Source organism: Phyllostomus hastatus, unplaced genomic scaffold (genome assembly GCF_019186645.2).
Source record: "Phyllostomus hastatus isolate PE091 unplaced genomic scaffold, TTU_PhHast_1.1 phas_contig_254, whole genome shotgun sequence".
Lineage (NCBI taxonomy): Eukaryota > Metazoa > Chordata > Mammalia > Chiroptera > Phyllostomidae > Phyllostomus > Phyllostomus hastatus.
This window is the reverse complement of record NW_025333810.1, coordinates 7,918,203-7,935,441: the sequence shown is the minus strand read 5'-3', so window position 1 is coordinate 7,935,441 and position 17,239 is coordinate 7,918,203. Positions and strand designations below refer to the sequence as shown.

Here is a 17,239-nt window from a genome sequence, read left to right as displayed (position 1 = left end):
CAATCACCAGGACATTACAGGCTTGAAAGGGATAACTTTTTGGTTTTTGTGTGTTGAATTTGTGGTACCTTTGAGAAGTCCAAGTGTGAGATTCATGTGGATTGTTGTCTATAAGTCAGGAGCTGGGTTAGCTGTCTCAACTGAAATACAAATTTCTTAAAGATTAATTGAAATATGAACTAGAGATGAAGCTGTCTGCTATCTGTGTACTGACAGATAGCGTAAATAGAATGCAAAGACCAAGCCAATGACAGAGCTGTGAGAAACTCCAGCATTTATTGGGCGTAGTTGAAGAGAATTAGCTTGGTAAAAGAGACCAAAATTGTGGCTATAGGAAAAAAATCAAGAGAGTGAAAATCCGCTTCCTAAATGTCTCCCTTGTCTCTTCATTCCTAGAATGCTAGAAGCCTGGTTTGTATGTCCCAGGCGTGAGATTAGAGAATCTCACAGTAAGAAGTGGACAGTGTGGTGATTGCAGGGGAGTCAGCGGTGGGTGGAGGTGGAAAAGGGTATGGGAGGATAAATGGTGATGGAAAAAAAATTTAAAAAAAGAAATGGACACCTGGCTAACATAGCTCAGTGGATTGAGCATGGGCTGTGAACCAAAGCATCACAGGTTCGAGTCAGGGAACATGCCTGGGTTGCAGGCCAGGTCACCAGTGGGAGCCACATGAGAAGCAACCACACATTGATGTCTCTCTCTCTCTCTTTCTCCCTCCCTTCCCCTCTCTAAAAATAAATAAATTAAATCTTAAAAAAATTATTTAAAAAAAAGAAATGGACAGATACAAGAGAAAAAATCTGCAGATATAAACTTTCAAAGGATTCGCTGATGAAACAGTTGAGACTACCCACATCACTTTGTTCCACACATCAGCAAAGCCATCAGTTAACACGATCTCCATCCAGAGGTTTCCAGTCTTTTTAGTGCACAGTGCTTGAGAGACAGCCACAGTCACCTGGCATTTGAGGACACTTTTGTTTGGAGAGACAGAGGCAGAAAAAATTAGGAGTTGTGTGCGGTGGGGCTCACAGAAAACAGAGATAATATAAGAAACAGAAAAAGTTTTTTCAAAGTATAAATATTATCTTTGGAAAATGAAAAACTTGATATTAAAAGGAAAGAGTGAATATAAGTTCTTTCCTAGACTTTAATGTGCCAGAATTTAAAATAATTAATAGAAGTTTTAGAAGATAAAGATAAGGAAATCTTCTCAAAAGTAGATTAAAATAAAACAAATATATGGAAAGAAGGATACAAAATGATCAAACCTGGATATCAAACATTCAACTAATAAAATTTCTAAAGCAAAGCCCCTAGAAAATAGAGGAGAGGACACCATTAAAGAGATAATACAAGAAGAAATGCCAGAAGTGGATGATCTCACTTTATAGAGAACCCACTTAGTGCTTGGCATAATACATTGAAAATTAGATTCATACTAGATCTATTATCATTAAATTTCAAAGCATTATAGATTCAGAGAGAAGTTTTAACACTTTGAGTACGGGAAGAATATGGGGAAAGAAGGTCCATGCACAGCTGGTGACAAGTCGGGTCTGTGGCACTGGGCTGCTTAACAGCAATATCAGAAAAAAAAGGTTATGAAGCATTGCCTTCAAAATGCTGAATGAAGATTATTTTCAATTTAGGATTTTATGTCCAGATAAACTATATGTGTAGAATAAAGACATTTTCAGAAATTTTAGCTCTAAAAAAATGTACCTGCCACGTTATCTGATATAAGTGTATTGGGGAAATGAGGGAATGTAGGCTATGATGGTGGCGTTGAAGAGCTGTATCTGCCCCGATCACAGTGTGAAGCACAAGCAGTGAAGGGTGTGGGGACTGAGACAGGCGCTTGGACACCTCTCTCAAGAAGTGTGGCCTTGAGCCGGAGAGAAGAGACTGGGAAGAAGATGAAGGGGGATGTGTGGAGTCAGGTGTGTGTGTGCATGTGTTTAAATGGGAGAGACTTGAGAGTGTGAAAAGCTGGTAAAAGAATTTTCCATGAGGACAAGTTGAATCTATGTGAGGTAGGGGGGTAGTTAATGAAAGTCATTTAAAAGATGAGGTGATGGGACTCACATAGCACAGGAGAGAGGGACTGACCTAAGTTATAAGGACAGATCTGTAAATAACAGAGAGGGATATGTTGCTAAGTTTTATTTTTGGTAACAGGAAGATGAGTGAGTTGCCATCTGAGGGCTACTTTTCCCTTTGGAAGGAGAAAACAAAGTCATCTGCTGAAGCAGAGGGGTGGTGTGTCAGAGGGTTGCGAGGTAAAAGAGTTGAAAACTGCTTTGCAGAAACAGAGAGAACACTTAGATCAGAGAAAGGTAGTGCAGTTGCTGGGCCTTGCTGTGGCTGCACTTGAGGTTTATGAAGATGGATTTATAGCGTAACTAATATGCTCTTTTGTGTGACTCCCTCCAGCACTGCTCAGCAAGATGTTGAGGTCAGGCCCATAGAACCTGGATAGTTGGTTTCACTCATGCTTGAGGTCTTGCCAAAAAGACTGAACAGCAAACAGAAAGTTGGAGGAAGTTTTGAGTATTGGCATGCATGTTATTGGGGTGATAGAAATCTAAGCTGAGTCAGGGAGGGAATGAAAAATAAGTGAAGAGCTATTGGAAAGTTGCAAGGCCAAGAGACAAATAGTCCTACTGAGGTTAAAGAAAGGTAGAATGGAAGTAGTTAAATAAGCACTAATAACAGCTAACATTTATTGAGTGCATGTAATGGGCTGAGTCCTTCTCTGATTCATTCTATCCTCAACAACCCTTTGTGGGAGGTTCTATTAAAATGGAGGCACTGGCCCTGGCTGGTGTAGCTTAGTGCATTGAGCATGGGCCTGCGAACCAAAGGGTTTTGATTTGCATTCAGAGCACATGCCTGGGTTGTGGACCAGATCCCCAGTACGGGGCGTGCGAGAGGCAACCACACGTTGATGTTTCTCTCCCTCTTTTTCTCCCTTCTCTAAAAATAAATACATAAAATCTTTTAAAAAATATTTTTAAGATGGAGGCACCAAGTAGAGAAATACTTTAAATCACACAACTCATCATTGGAGGAGATGGGATTCATGTTTAGGTTGTCTGGCTCCAGAGCCTGCACATTTGAGCAGAGTGCCCAGTTGAAGCTGTTTGAAAGTAAATGGAAGTGGTAAACAGGAAGGGGAGGAGAATGTGGTCAGAGAGTAATGTTTAGAGGGGGTTACAGAGGATAGAGTCCAAGGGTGACATGATGAGGATGAAATTCAAGGTTGCTGAGTTATTGTGAAGAGATTATTAGAGAAAAGGTCAAGGGACTCAGAGGCCAGGATGTTGGGAAGGGCATCCAAGTGAGAGCTGTTGTCACATTATGGCAGAATTTGGCTTGGCGGATTGCAGACCTAGGAATTTCAGACTAACCCCACCATGGATCAATGGAATTGGATAGACGTGTTGTGCATTGTTATTTATAGACTATTCACAGTCCCCACTAGGTTTCTGACTTCTTGAGGCCAGTTGGTATATTTCTGGGACCTGTCATAGGGATGGGCATGTATGTGTGTTTTAAATGTTTGGTAATGAATGAATACGTAATAGGTGCACATTAAGTGAAGTAAAACTCATTTTGGTGTGCTTTCCTTAGCCAATTGATAATTTTCTATTTTCTTTAATGTCTTCATTTATTTGTTTTCCATAGGAAAGCCCATAACAGTGGTGAAGACTCAGATCTAAAGCAAAGGAGGAGGTAAAACAAAACAAAACAAAACAAAACACTCCAAATGGGAAGGAGGGTCTGGGAGAGGGAGGAAGGATTAGCAGATTAGCACAGCTCAGAACTGAGGCAAGAGTGGGGACTTTTTTGGTGTGTTTTATTAGTGACTGCTTTAAGAGTATGGTAAATTTGTTTTTTAACTTTCAAATTGACTTTAACTGGTTCTCAGTCTTCTATTCTGTAGCATCCTTAGCAATTTCTCTTTTTTTCTTGCTCTTCAGAGGACCTGCATCTCGCATGAGCTGTCTCACTTATCTATTGTTGTGTTAAAAACACTCCAGAACCTGGTGTATTTTATTTTATTTACTTTATTTTTATTTATTTTATAGAGGGGAAGGAGGGAGAGAGGAAGGAAGAGAGGTATGTGGATTGGTGGGCGGGGGGGAGATTTGTCATTCCACTTATTTATGAATTCATTGGTTGATTCTGGTATGTGCCCTGACCAGGGATTGAACCTGCAACCTTGGCATATTGGGAAGATGCTGAGCTACTCGGCCAGGGCAAACTTGGTGTATTTTAAAGCAACAATAACCATATAGATCTCTTATCATTCTGTTGATTGAACAGGAAGTTCTTTAGTTAGTCTGGCTAGTCTCAGATGAAGCTTCAGTTAGATGGTGGCCGAGGCTGCATTTTTCATATCTGGTGTCTTGGCAGAATCCATGGTCTCTCTACTGGCTAGCCTAGGCTATTTTAGATGGTGTCTGGGAGGAAGCAGGAGCTACTGGCCCTGTTAGGAGATAGTCCCAGCACAGGCAGAGTATCCCTTCCACCTCATTCTTTTAGTAAAATCAGTCACAGGATGAGCACTATTCAAGGGCATGGGAAATAAACTCTGCTCTCTCCGTGAAGGGTGGAGGTCTGGCAGGACTCCGAGTCCATACGTAGTGTGCCAGAGGGGCATAGAGCTGTGCATGTCAGATTTCTGTTGCAAGTGCTTGGTTCTGTGGTCCTTTCTGGGAGCTTAGTGCCATTTTCCTTAATCTACTTTCACATTTCTTTAGACTCATTTAAATGTATGACTGAATTGAGAAACACAATGGGGAAGGGATAAAATTTATTTTTGGATTAGTAATTTTACTATAGAATTAATTCCAGAGAACCAACATGAACCGTTCTAAAATTTTTCTTTTGTCTTAAATGAGGGTTTTTCCTTTTGCTTTTATTTTGTCTTCAGGTCACGCTCACGCTGTAACACAAGCAGTGGTAGTGAATCAGAAAATTCTAATAGAGAACACCGGAAAAAGAGAAACAGGTAATGTTAGAACGTTACAGTTAACTGGGACTCCAACTCAGGGGCTGCTGCTGGTGGTAGAAGCTGGGTGTCCTGTGTGTTTTTAAGCCTGATCGTTTTGTCAGTGTTTAAGAAGCAATCTGGCCTGATCCCGAAGCACTGTTTTAGGAAACCTTACCTCTTTGAACTGAGTTTCGTTTCTTTCTTTTTTTTAAGATTTTATTTATTTATTTTTAGAGATAGGAGAAGGAAGAGAGAAAGAGAGGGAGAGAAACATCAGTATGTAAGAAAAGCATCAGTTGGTTGCCTCTCTCACATGCCCCAATAGGGGACTGAGCCCATAACCCAGGCATGTGCCCTGACTGGGAATCAAACCGGTGACCTTTCACTCTGCAGGGTGACCCTCAAGCAACTGAGCCACACCATTCAGGGCATGAACTGAGATCCTTATCTTTATAATAAGATGATTAAAGAACTTGCCAGTGAGGTTCCTTCTTGTTAATTAAGAAAAACATTGATTTATGATTAGGTACAACATGTAGTAAGTTGGTCTAGGGTGGTAAGAAATTTTACTGTTAGTAGAGGAATTTCTCCCTGAGGTATCTTGTAACATGACGTGATTCTATTTTGCCCAACCAAAAATGAGGGACTCATTGTTTTATAGATTCCATAGTTTCAGCCTCATGTAAATATAAATGCAAATGTGTGTTTATATTTATGTTGGGCACATACCATTAGGTGGGGAAATGCAGTTTGTTCATATCTTTAAGACTCATTTTTAAGAGCTTTTTAATAACATCATTTGACATGTAATTAATATTAGTGATGGATTAATGCATTAATCTGTTCTCCCTGGTTCCAGATGTTTATTTGAAACACTCTGGGGTTGACATAGTGAAAGAATACCAGGTTCAAAGTGAGAGGGATTTGGTTGCTGGTTGTACCAGTTTCTGACCCAGTGCTGGTTCTCAACTACAGGCCATTTTATCCCCCCCCTCCACTCCCTGAGGATATTGGGCCATGTTTTGAGACACTTTTTGATGTCACAGTTGGGTGGGGGGTTGCTACTGGCCAGGATGCTGCCAAACATCCTGCAGTGCACAGGACAGCCCCCCACAACAAAGAAGTGTCTGGTCCAAAAATGTGTCAGTAGTGCTACTGTTAGAAACCCATTCTCACCTGATGTGGAACTCTGGCCCGGTTACTTTTGCTTTTCTGGGTCATCTTTTTATCTTCTGTAAAATGAGGAAGTTGGATGAGATAATCTCCAAGGTTCTTCTTTAGTATTTGGAGCCCTTATGCTTGGCACACATTGAATCAGCCTCCCTCTCCAACTACAAAGCCTGTGCAGTAAAAGCCCAGACAGCATTGTGAGACTGGATCGTTTTCTTGGGAAAGCTTTCTCTGTGCAACCTTCTTAGGGGCTAGAATCACACCAGAAAGAGGTGAGGTCTCAGTGGTTCTGAGGCTCTTCTCAAGGAAATAATTTCATTTTCTTCACCTGTAGAAACCCAAGGGTGGAGGGCACCTCTCCCTGAGGGTGCCTTTTTCCTGTGCTAAAATTCAGAATCTTCACGAACAGCACACAGCAAAGCAAAAAAATCTCACCCTCTCTACACTGTCCCCCACTCCCCCTACATTTATACTTACTGATCAAGCCAGTATCTTAACAAATATATTTCTGTTATGCTTGGTGTATTTTAAAGTTGTGTTCATAGATGCGCTGTAGTCTCAACTTCTCAGAAGGTGACCTGTTTAAAAATGGTGTCTGTTGGGACCAAAAGCACTCATGGTGACATTTGCTGTTTGAAATGAAACACTATTTAAAGGTTGCCAACAAATTCTTAAAGAGCTCATTACTGATCTTTTACGAGCTTCAGTATTACTTATAGGTGTTTCTCCCTCAAGAGTTTCTCCCTCACTCCATTCCATGCACATTTTTTTAGATTGGAATTCTTTTATTGGGTAAGTAGTGTATTTTAGAATGATAGTGGTTCTGAATATTTAAATGCTAATATGCTGTGTAAGGCTATTAATGAGAAATTCCTTTTCAAAACACTCTGACACAAAGGCTTTCAAACACATTTTACCTGCAGAAGTACTGCTCCAGGGTTTCATAAGTTGCCTGTGTCTGTAGAAGATGAGTGTAGATCTCAGGGTCATAGCAAAAAGTGGGCAGAGGAAGAAACACGTCTTTCAGTCCCAATCACCACTCCTGGAGATTCTGGCGCAGCAGGTGACAGTGAGTATGCAGGAGAGGCTGCAAACACAGGCTGCCTGCAGGTGCCACTTACCCATCATTCTATGCTTCCACTAACCCCTCCATCCCATGAATAGCCTTTCAAATTTTGCCACAACCTATTTGTTCTACATCAGGATGTGTAGGTCTGAATATATAAACTGCATCCCTGCTAGTGGTCCTAATATTTCTTCTGTCTGTGATGGAGGTTGTCTCCTGATGTCTGACTTCCTACTTGTGCAAACAACTCCGTTTTTGGGGAAGAGGATAAATCTCAACTCTATCTGTCCCTCCTTATCCCAGAAACAGTGTGACTTAGCCAAGCTCTCCACAGAGTCCTTTGTGCTTTCGTTAAAGGACTCTGCTCACCTTGAAGTGAGGCAGACTGTGTCTTGAACGTGCTGCTGTTCTACTCTCTGCTAGCAAGGTCTCAAGATTCAGCCCCAGATGCCTTCTTCCTTTCCAAACCAGAGCCTGCCCCAGACACACCCTGCCTTCCTGTCTCCCCTTGGGAACCGTAGCCTGGCCAGAGGGGCAAAGACTGCAGATTTGCTTTTCAGTCTCTGTTTTGAAGCCCATGTTGTGTCCAGTAGGACTCGGGACAGTCAGGTTTACTTTCCGGAGATGGTGTACGGTCTTGGGATGTTGTTCGCTTTGCCACTTGTTGCTGGATTTTCTTTTTTAAACATAGGAAGTGTTTCCTGTTAGGTTTTGGATACTCTATGGAGATACTGGGTTTTTTTTTTTGTTTTTTTGTTTTTTTGTTTTTCCTCAAAGTCTTACCCATTAGAGCTTAAGCTGCTTTGTCATTCCCATGGATAACAATTTAAACACCTCTCATTTAGGTGAGGAGAAACAAAAATTAATAAAAGAATGTTTACAAATCATCTTTATCTAAAGCAGTGGTTGTGGCTTCTAACAACCTTTAAGAAAAAGGTCATAATCTCTATCACTCTGAAAGGCTAATGTTAGAAACAAGGATTCTTTTTTTTTTTTCCAAAGATTTTATTTATTCATTTTGAGAGAGGGGAAGGGAGGGTGAAAGAGAGGGAGAAAAACATTAATGCGTGGTTGCCTGTAGCGAACCGCAACTGGGGACCTGCCTGGGAATTGAACCCGCAATGCTTTAGTTTGCAGGCCGGTATTCAACCCACTGAGCTATACCAGCCAGGACAGAAACAAGGATGCTTATTTTGTTTCAGTTTTAGGACAATATAACCTCCTTTCTCACCTGTGGGCCCAGAGCAGGCAAATGTATAAGGGCACTCTTGCCACCTCCACATTAACTGTAGGGTCCCATGCCACACGGTTGCCTGAAACATCAGAAGGCCTCAGCCTCCTTTTTTTGGGTGGGGAGGGGAGCGGAGAGGGTTTGTTTATGTCTTTATTTACCCTTTCCTACTTTAGTTTTTCTTTCTTTGATATTTTTATGATCTGAATGAGTATCCTATAATTTTCTAGGTTTTGAGGTTTGAGAACAGAGTTTTTCTTCCTTTTTATAACTGCTGGAAGTTGGAAGGCAGTTTCTTGTTATAACGTCAAAGATGACAGAAAGCCCTTATTTCCCCCTTACTGTCTGCTGCTTACATTTTCATCTTATCTCTATTCTCTTTCTTCCCTTTTTAATCTTTCTACCACATTATTTTTCCATACCCAGTTCCTTTGTCTTTATTTTCTTAGTTTCTTTCTCTCTGTTATGTCCTTTCTTCTGTCTTCTCTGATGCTTAGGAGCCAGTGGTGTGTCAAAAAACCTCAAGGATGTGGGTCAAGGGCTTGGTTCCATCATGCACTAGTACTTGACCTTAGGCATCTTTCTTAACCAATTTAAATTGTAGTTTTCTTACTTTAAAGTGGGGTGTAATAATAACTTTTTGGTTGAATGAATTACTGTAAAGATGAAATGAAATCTGAGAGGTGAGCGCACTTTGGGGTACAGCGCTGCACAGTTCAGTGTCTGATTTTGGAGTGCCTGTCCCGCCTCCCCTCACCCCTTTCCCAGCCTTTTCCATGTTCCTTTTTGTCCTGTCTTCCATTCTCCCACCTTCCCTACTTTTATACATTTGTATTTTCAGACCAGTCATTTTTATCCTCTGAATCATGGGTAGGTCTTAGGGACCTCTTAACCCCATGAAATTGTATGTAAAATTCTCTGTGTTTCTAAGTATATATTTTTTGGTGATAGGGTCTTGTTTTTATCAGATTCTTAAGAGGGTGTCTGTGTGAACCCCCAAAAGTTATGTAGTGGTCATTATATAAATAGTGAAGGAACTGATTGATATTGGGAAATGAAATTGGTATTTCAATTTACTGGTAGGATTAAAAATTAAAATGCTTAAATTTTCATTAGAGATTACTTTGCTATACTGATTTGTAAAACAACTGGTTCAATTAAATTCATCAAATTGGGAACCTACTAAATGCAAGGCAGTATGAAGTTAATGATCTGTGTAAATATTAGATTGTATTAGATTGCATTCATTTCCACTAGTTAGAATTTTGAACCTTGTGCCTGAGATCAGAAGGGTCAGCCAGCTTGTCTCTGGAGGCTGGAGCCTATGGGCCATGCTCTTGACTTGCCCAGGGTGTATGTTGAGGGAGAACCTAGGAAGTAGACTTACCAGAGGGAAACCTTTCACAAACCAGCTTTCCCTGAAAATACCTTGAGCTTAATAAAATATCCTTCACATTCAAAGATACCAGCCTGCAAAACATCCTCCGTGCTATTGATGAGAATCAGCAGTCCTTTGAGTGTTCACCAGGGAGAATCCGTGGATTACCCAGTCATTAGCTTTGATGTGTGGCTAGGCTTTTTGCATTTTGAAGTGGGAGATTTGAAGTGGAGGGGGTGGAGGGGCGGTGACAGGAGAAGTAGTCTGGTGTTTTCAGCGTAAGCAACTCTGGAGCAAGGCGAGGAGTAACAGAGTAGAAGAGACGAGAGAAGCCTGGGGTGGGAGCAGGACTAGAGTAAATTTGCAACAGGGGACCGTTTGGGCCACATGAATTATGTTTGTGAGGCTGTGTGTGTGCACCTGTAGGTGCTGTAGAGCACAGAACAAAGCATTCGGGAGCCTGTGTTATGAATTTGACCCGGCTTTCGAGAACTCCATGGCCAGGAGCTGGTTTATCTTACCCTCTGAATCTTAGTTTTCTCACATGCAAAGTGGAATAATACCTGTTCTGTCTTCCTCACAAGGGGTTTGTAAATATCCAGGAGATAACAGATGTGGTTTGAAAAGTAGAAAGTGCCCACATAGGCTGCTGCCATTAGATTAATGAGAGCAGTCTGTCCTCACTGCTCCCTGTTATCTGGAGTCCCTGCGTGTCTGCAGCACAGGGCCCAGCTCCCTTTAACAAAGGGGATGTTGCTAACATGCATCTTTTCTGCCACAAATGTTGTTAGTTTCTTCCTGCCTTTTAGATGTCTTTTAGAATCTGTATCTGAATAATGGATTAAGATGGTTTTAAATATTTTAAATATGTTCCACAAGGTCTTTTGTGGAACATGTCTTCCATGGCCCAGCAACTAACAGAGGCGGTACATCTAAGTAGGGCATGATTTTTGGTAGGATTTTGTGGAGTGGTTAAAAAAAGAACTTGGTTGTCCCTGTGCCCTGGGCAGGTGGGGTGGGGGAGTGCGTTTTGGAGGATAGCAAGCTTAAACCAGTGGGGCATTTTGTCCAGAGAGCCCGACAAGTGGTAACTGTTTCCCCGCTCACCTTCCCTCCTGCCCTGTTTCTGATTTAGGTAGAGGCCGCACACAGGTAGATAGAAACTGCAGGTATGGAGAGAGCAGCTCATACAAAGCCAGTGGAAACAGAGTGTTCACCATGCTGCAGGTTGCAGGTGTTTCTGATTTCCAGTTTAATAAGTTATATCAAAATTTAGACATTTGATGTGGATGATCTAGGACTTCCAGAGCATCATCAAAGTTGACAGAGATGACTGTGGAAATGCAAAGCTGCAGCAACTAAAGAATGACATCAGATTATTGAGTGTGGGCAGCTTGAAGAATTAGGAAAACAGAGGGAGAGTTTGAAAAAGAAATTGCACATGAAAAGTAGCTCATTTTGTAGAGAGCATAAGCAGTAAGTGGAAGAGACAGAAGCACATTTAAGAGCAAATACGAATAAGTTATTGGTAATGAGGGAAGGTTGGGGAAAGCAAATGAATTTTTTGCTTGCTGGTCTTAAGGGAGTATGTTGACAGATGCCTGGAACCCACATAAATTTCCCTAGGGAAGAAAAAGTACTAAAGAAAAAAAATGAGATTGGTTTATAGCAGGTGATCCAAAAATGAGTGCAGTTGATAAGAAACACAAGTGTACCATCAGCTGGGACCTGTGGACTTAATGCTAGCAATGGAGCAGCTATATAAAGCAATTGTTGGAAAGCTGTGCTGTATAGGAAGAGTAGTGGTTTGTCTCAATGCGTCTAACTGGCTTGAAATACAACAAAATAGAGAAACAGAGCGTTTTTGGGATAGAAAGGATCTTTGCAATGAGTAGGTAGATAAAAAACTGAGACTGGACCAAAGAACATGAGCCATCGGCCCAGATAACAGCAGAGATAGGACCAAGCAGAACTTGGGAGTAGCATGTAGTAACTCCTCTCTTCTTGAAGCTTCATTATACCTTTGCTTTGTAATGTCTCAGGTTCAGCTGTAAATGTTGTCTTTATCTCGGTGAATGAGTAGTGAATTAAGAACTGGTGTAAAGGGAGGCCCTATTAGGAACAAAATTGCCTGGGCAAAGTAGAAAGCAAAGTGAAGCCCATGGGGGTTTGTGTAAGAATTCATCTAATGTGAAGAATTCTGCAGAAGAGGCAGAACTGTAATTGGGAAGACAGGAAAGAAGAATCTAGGAATAGTCATTATCTTCATTCTTGTTCTCAAACCATTATATATGGCATTTCATCTTCAAACCTTTTGCAAACTTTAATTAAGTGTCACATGCAGTTACAATCTCAATTGCATGCATGGTCTGGAAAAGTAGGGTATTGAACTTTGGTGAGACATGGGAGAAATATATTAGAATTCTCCAGTTCTGAGACATCATGGACATATGTTCTGTTTGGAAGCGACCCTCTTCTTTGTACATTAAAAAACAAAAGCCTTGTTATGATAAGGCTCCCTAACCCAACTATTAACACTCCATAGTTACAGATAAAGAAATAGACTAAATATGATAAATTTAGAGTTATTGCATCTGAGGTTACAGGAAAGAAACATTTAGCATTTTTGAGGTTCACTTTAAATGCAACATTTAAAAATGAATCTATTCCAAATGTAAATTGCAATACCTGTTTTTCCCCCTTGAGACTTTCCTATTTGTCATGTAAGAGCACATTTTGACTTTTTTAAATGAAAGTTTTATTTTATTTTAAAATTTATTTATTTATTTTTAGAGAGATGGAGAGAAACATCAATGTGTGATTACATCTCATGTGCCCCCTACCTCGGACCTGGCCCACAAGTCAGGCATGTATGTGCCTTACACTAGGAATCGAACTGGTGACCCTTGGTTTGCAGGCTGGAGCTCAATCCACTGGGCCACTCCAGCTAGGCGTGATTTTTTAAAAGTCACTATTTTAGTGTAAATCAATTCATCATAATTAAAATATAGCAGGAAAGGAGCAAAAAAACAGTACTTGCACACCCCACACCTAAGGATAGATGAGACTTGACAAGGCAGAAGCATGATAGGAAACGTCTTTTACATTTAAAAATTTCTTTATTCACTTATGCATAAATAAAGTAGTCAATTTCTGCTCTTAAGGACCATGCGTTAAAATATTCTTGCTTTTAGAGCTAGCTCCACGTAGCACCTGTATTTTCTGGAGCAGTTCATTGATGGAAGAAATGACACGTTCATCCTTGTAATGAAGCCCCATTAACCAGAGTCCTTTTGTAAGGGTGTAATTTCAAACTTCATTACAGACTGAGGCAGCCACACCACCATTACTCAGGAAAATGTGCTTCTGTTGTGACTCTCCAATGAGCCTTACATTTTTAATGCACCTTGTTAGAATATTTATGAAACAGTGTCACCAGTAGAGGGCATCTGTCTTTGAGACATGTGGGTCACAAGGATATTACCTGGCAGGGTGTCACTTCCCTCATTTCAGACTTTAGAAAAAAGTCAAAGGGACATGCCATTGTCTGAAATTCCTTCTGACATCTACTTCTTATTACCAGTGAGGTACAGGAACGCTGTGGGCTCGTGTTTCAGGAGTTTTATTTTTCTTTTCATCGCGGTAAAGTCTGAGTATGAAGGTAGCCAGTTGAATTCCACAATAATGAGCATACACTGTGCTTCCTTTTATTTTTTTAATTAATTAATTTTCTTAAAGATTGTATTTATGTTTAGAGGGGGAAATGGAGGGAGAAAGAAAGGGAGAGAAACATCAGTGTGTGGTTGCCTGTTGTGCACCCCATACTGGGGACCTGACCTGCAACCCAGGCATGTGCCCTAGACTGGGAATCACACTGGCAACCCTTTGGTTCGCAGGCTAGCACTGAATCCATGGAGCTACACCAGCCAGGGCTGCTTCCTTTTAAGTGTCTGTCCCCTCGGAAAAGTATGTTTGCCAAAGTAAGGCCTCAGCCTTGCTCAGGGGCTTCACCTCTCAAAAATATTTAAAAATGCTAATTTCCTGAGTTTACAAAAAAATTAACATTATAAAGTTTAGTCCTGCCTATGACTATGCAGCGATTTAGTTCAGAATGGAAGCCTCCGCAGTTAGGAGGCCTGGGTTTTATGTCCGTCCCCAGGCAATTTGAGGTGTGGGTTCCAGTGGAAGAGGAGATACTTCCCTACTGACTGTGTCTCTCTAACTTCAAACCCCTGGGTCCTGAGAGTGGCCAGGACTGCTTCCCCACCAGGCTCTCACATAATGCAGAAAGGATCGTTTGAGGTATAAGTTCTGGCTGTGAAAATACGTTAGGTATGATTATGTATACACACCCATAGCATTTTCAAATGGCAGTGTTTCAAAGCATAGTTAATAATTATGATCTCAAGTAGTTTACCTGCTCTTATTTTTCTTCAGATACTTCTAACATTAAGATCTGTGGCAGCACATATTGAACTTTAATTTTCCCTGTACCTGCCATGAGAACCAGAACTGTGTTCTTGAATCTGTGAAACTTGCCGTGACTGCATCCTGCTCATTTTCAGAGAGCCTGTTAGAAATGAAAGCTTTAGCAAGGACATATATACAGTTCAAAAGCTTGAAGTGTGTTACAGATAATTTTTCACTTAACACAATTTCTCTTTAATCTAGAGGAGCTTAAATGATTTCTTCCTCACAATCTACTGTTCTTTTTAACTTGAATTTGTCTTACATTATCTCTGTTATCTGTGAAATGAATATTTGCCCCCATCTACTGATTTGCATTTATAAGCAAATCCGTGAATCCACGCCACAGTCAATACGAAGTGCTGTCACAGGGCAACCAAAAGATATCTGTTCAGTGAGAAAATACCTCTTCCCTTCATTTCTATTCTGAAGCATCTGTGCTCACATGGTCACAGTTCTGGGATGATTACCTTGCAGTTTGGAGCGTCTCTCCCACACCCTGGGAGTCCCAGTGTGTGAAATGAACACGCTGGAGCAGTTTCCTGAAGGATTTACATAAATTAAAAGTTAAATATTCAAACAACAGGTGTTTAATTTTTGCAAGGCATGCTTGTAGTTTCACAGCATTGTTGCAGTGCATCCCAGACAGTGTCTGCATGTTAATCAAGCACTTGCTTCTCCTCTTTCCTACGGCACCTCACCCTTGGTACTGAAAAGATGGTATCGCGGAGTCCAAAACTTCTTCAGTGTGGTCCCTGGGTGGGTTTCCTTAGGTCCATGTGGTACACTTATGTACAGAATGGGTTGCTATTACTTAAAATTGAAAGAGTCAGTTTAAAAATTCAGATTTGTAGGTAATCTTTTAAAAAATAAGGTTTGGTAACATTGTCTTATGATCTCACTCGGTGGGTGCCTATGCTCCCAGTTCCATCCTGCTACGGATTTTGCCCTGGATGTCCTGGTCCCTCATTTACATGTCCTGCCTGGCCTTGGCCACCTGTGTGGTCACCCCTCACTCCCTCTTCAGCCTGGGAGCAGCCGTAGCTGGAGGAGTGCTCTGTGCCTGCTCAGCTGCTAATGCATGATGACACCATGGTTAATTTTTCACACTTCCAGTTCTCTATCTTCAAAAATGGGAATTATGTTTGGCAACTATTATCCATGAAAATCTTGACAATTAGTAACATTTTTAAAGAGTATTTTAACATAAAAGTATTTATTGCTGTCTTGGTTAACATGTTTTAAGAAACTTTTGTTTTATGATTTAAGATTGTATAGGAGACATTATGGTTTTCTTTAATCTAAACTTGAATATGTTACATGTCAAGTGGATACCAGACTTACTGGGGGAACCGCTTTGTAAATTACATAAATGTCTAACCACTATGCTTTACCCCTGACATTAATATAATATTGGATGTCAACTGTGATTGAATAATAAAAATATTCTTAAAAACCTTAAATATATTTTAAGTGATTTTTTTGTTTGACACATTGTCTTCCAGGAAAATTTTAAGCCAAAGATAGAAGTCTGAAAGTAACTAATTATATGCTTACATATTTATGTATAAAAATTATAATGTATATGTATACATCAGTGTATATATGTAGGTGTATACTTATGGATATATTAACCCGTTTAACACATTCTTAGCTTTGAGTGATGATAATGAAATTGCTTTTTAAGATAACTTTTCACTTCTTAATAACTTCTGAATAACTTACTTGCTAATTTCTTAATGTCATGTGAAAGCCACTTCAGGATGAACCGAAAAACAAAGCGCCGCATGGTGCACACTAACTTGAGACGAATGGTCCTTCTTTTCAGAATACGGCAGGAGAACGACATGGTCGATTCAGCGCCTCAGTGGGAAGCTGTATTGAGGAGACAAAAGGAAAAAACCCAGGCTGACCCCAACAACAGGCGATCCAGACACAGATCTCGCTCGTATGTGGACTCTTTTTATACCTTGATTCAAAAACACTGAGCTTGAAGTAGCATGTGGATTCTAGGGCAGACTGGGCTGTCTCTTTGAAGCCTTCCAATGTGAGTGAGTTCAGCCGTGATTATCCTGTCGTTTATCTGTCATACTTACCTTCTTATGTTTGCGACATTCATTAACTATGTCTGAAACTGTAGAAGTTGGAGCACAGTCAAACCAAAATGTCATCCAAAAAAACCAAGCCTATCAAAATTGTGTTTTGGTTTATTAACAAAAGCATACATTCAACTGGAAAAGTAGGAATAGTTTCCTTTGTTCTGGAGCCCTTGTTGGTGAAATACCTGCTGCTCCTGTCAGTTGGAGTCTGCAGAATTCTCTCAAGTCTTGTTCCAGGTTGAATGAGATGTGAATATCTTCCCATCAAATTACCATTTGTGAGCAGCAGTCAGGGAGTGATTCATTACACCCTAATGTTGGGATTTGCCTGCTCTTTCTGTTGCTAGGCAATGCTACATGTGAGCACAATTACCCCATAACAATAAGGTTACCAGTCCCCCAAATTAATTTCCTTCTGAGCTGACAAAGTTTATGTGAGTTTTTTTAAATGCATGCATTGTCCAGATTTAGACTCTTCACTCCCAACCCCATTTCCCAAAGCCTGCCTTCTTAAAGTGAGCTGGTAGTAACTACCCATCCCTTTGTGGCCCTGGGTAGTTAGGTGTGTGGCATTGCTTACTAGTGGAAGGAAGGATTAGAGTCTCAGACAGGGCCGAGGCAGGGTGCTGGAGAGTGGAGTTAGAGACAAGCTGTAGGTAGGTGGGAGCTCTGAGGGAGCCAAGCAGAAGGGTTCCAGCTCAGGTTAACAGAGGCCAGAGGGGCACTTCGCAGGGTGTACTCCAGAACCCTGCGTGGCTCCAAGGGATGCTTCTGTCTTAGATGCTTACTTTTTAATTATAAGTATTTTTTTATCTGTAGTGCCAC

General features: G+C 40.8%; 1 protein-coding gene across 3 annotated transcripts in view; it reads left to right on the top strand.

The window, feature by feature from the left end:
- EPB41L4A (erythrocyte membrane protein band 4.1 like 4A) overlaps positions 1-17,239 on the top strand; it is a 249,755-nt gene that overhangs the window by 208,852 nt on the left and 23,664 nt on the right. For 2 of the 3 annotated variants that reach the window (XM_045837932.1, XM_045837931.1), the window contains 3 exons: positions 3,692-3,739; positions 4,944-5,021; positions 16,144-16,263. In XM_045837932.1, coding sequence (XP_045693888.1) covers positions 3,692-3,739; positions 4,944-5,021; positions 16,144-16,263 — 246 coding nt within the window. The remainder of the gene's footprint in view (positions 1-3,691; positions 3,740-4,943; positions 5,022-16,143; positions 16,264-17,239) is intronic. The other variant, XM_045837933.1, reaches the window with a different exon arrangement.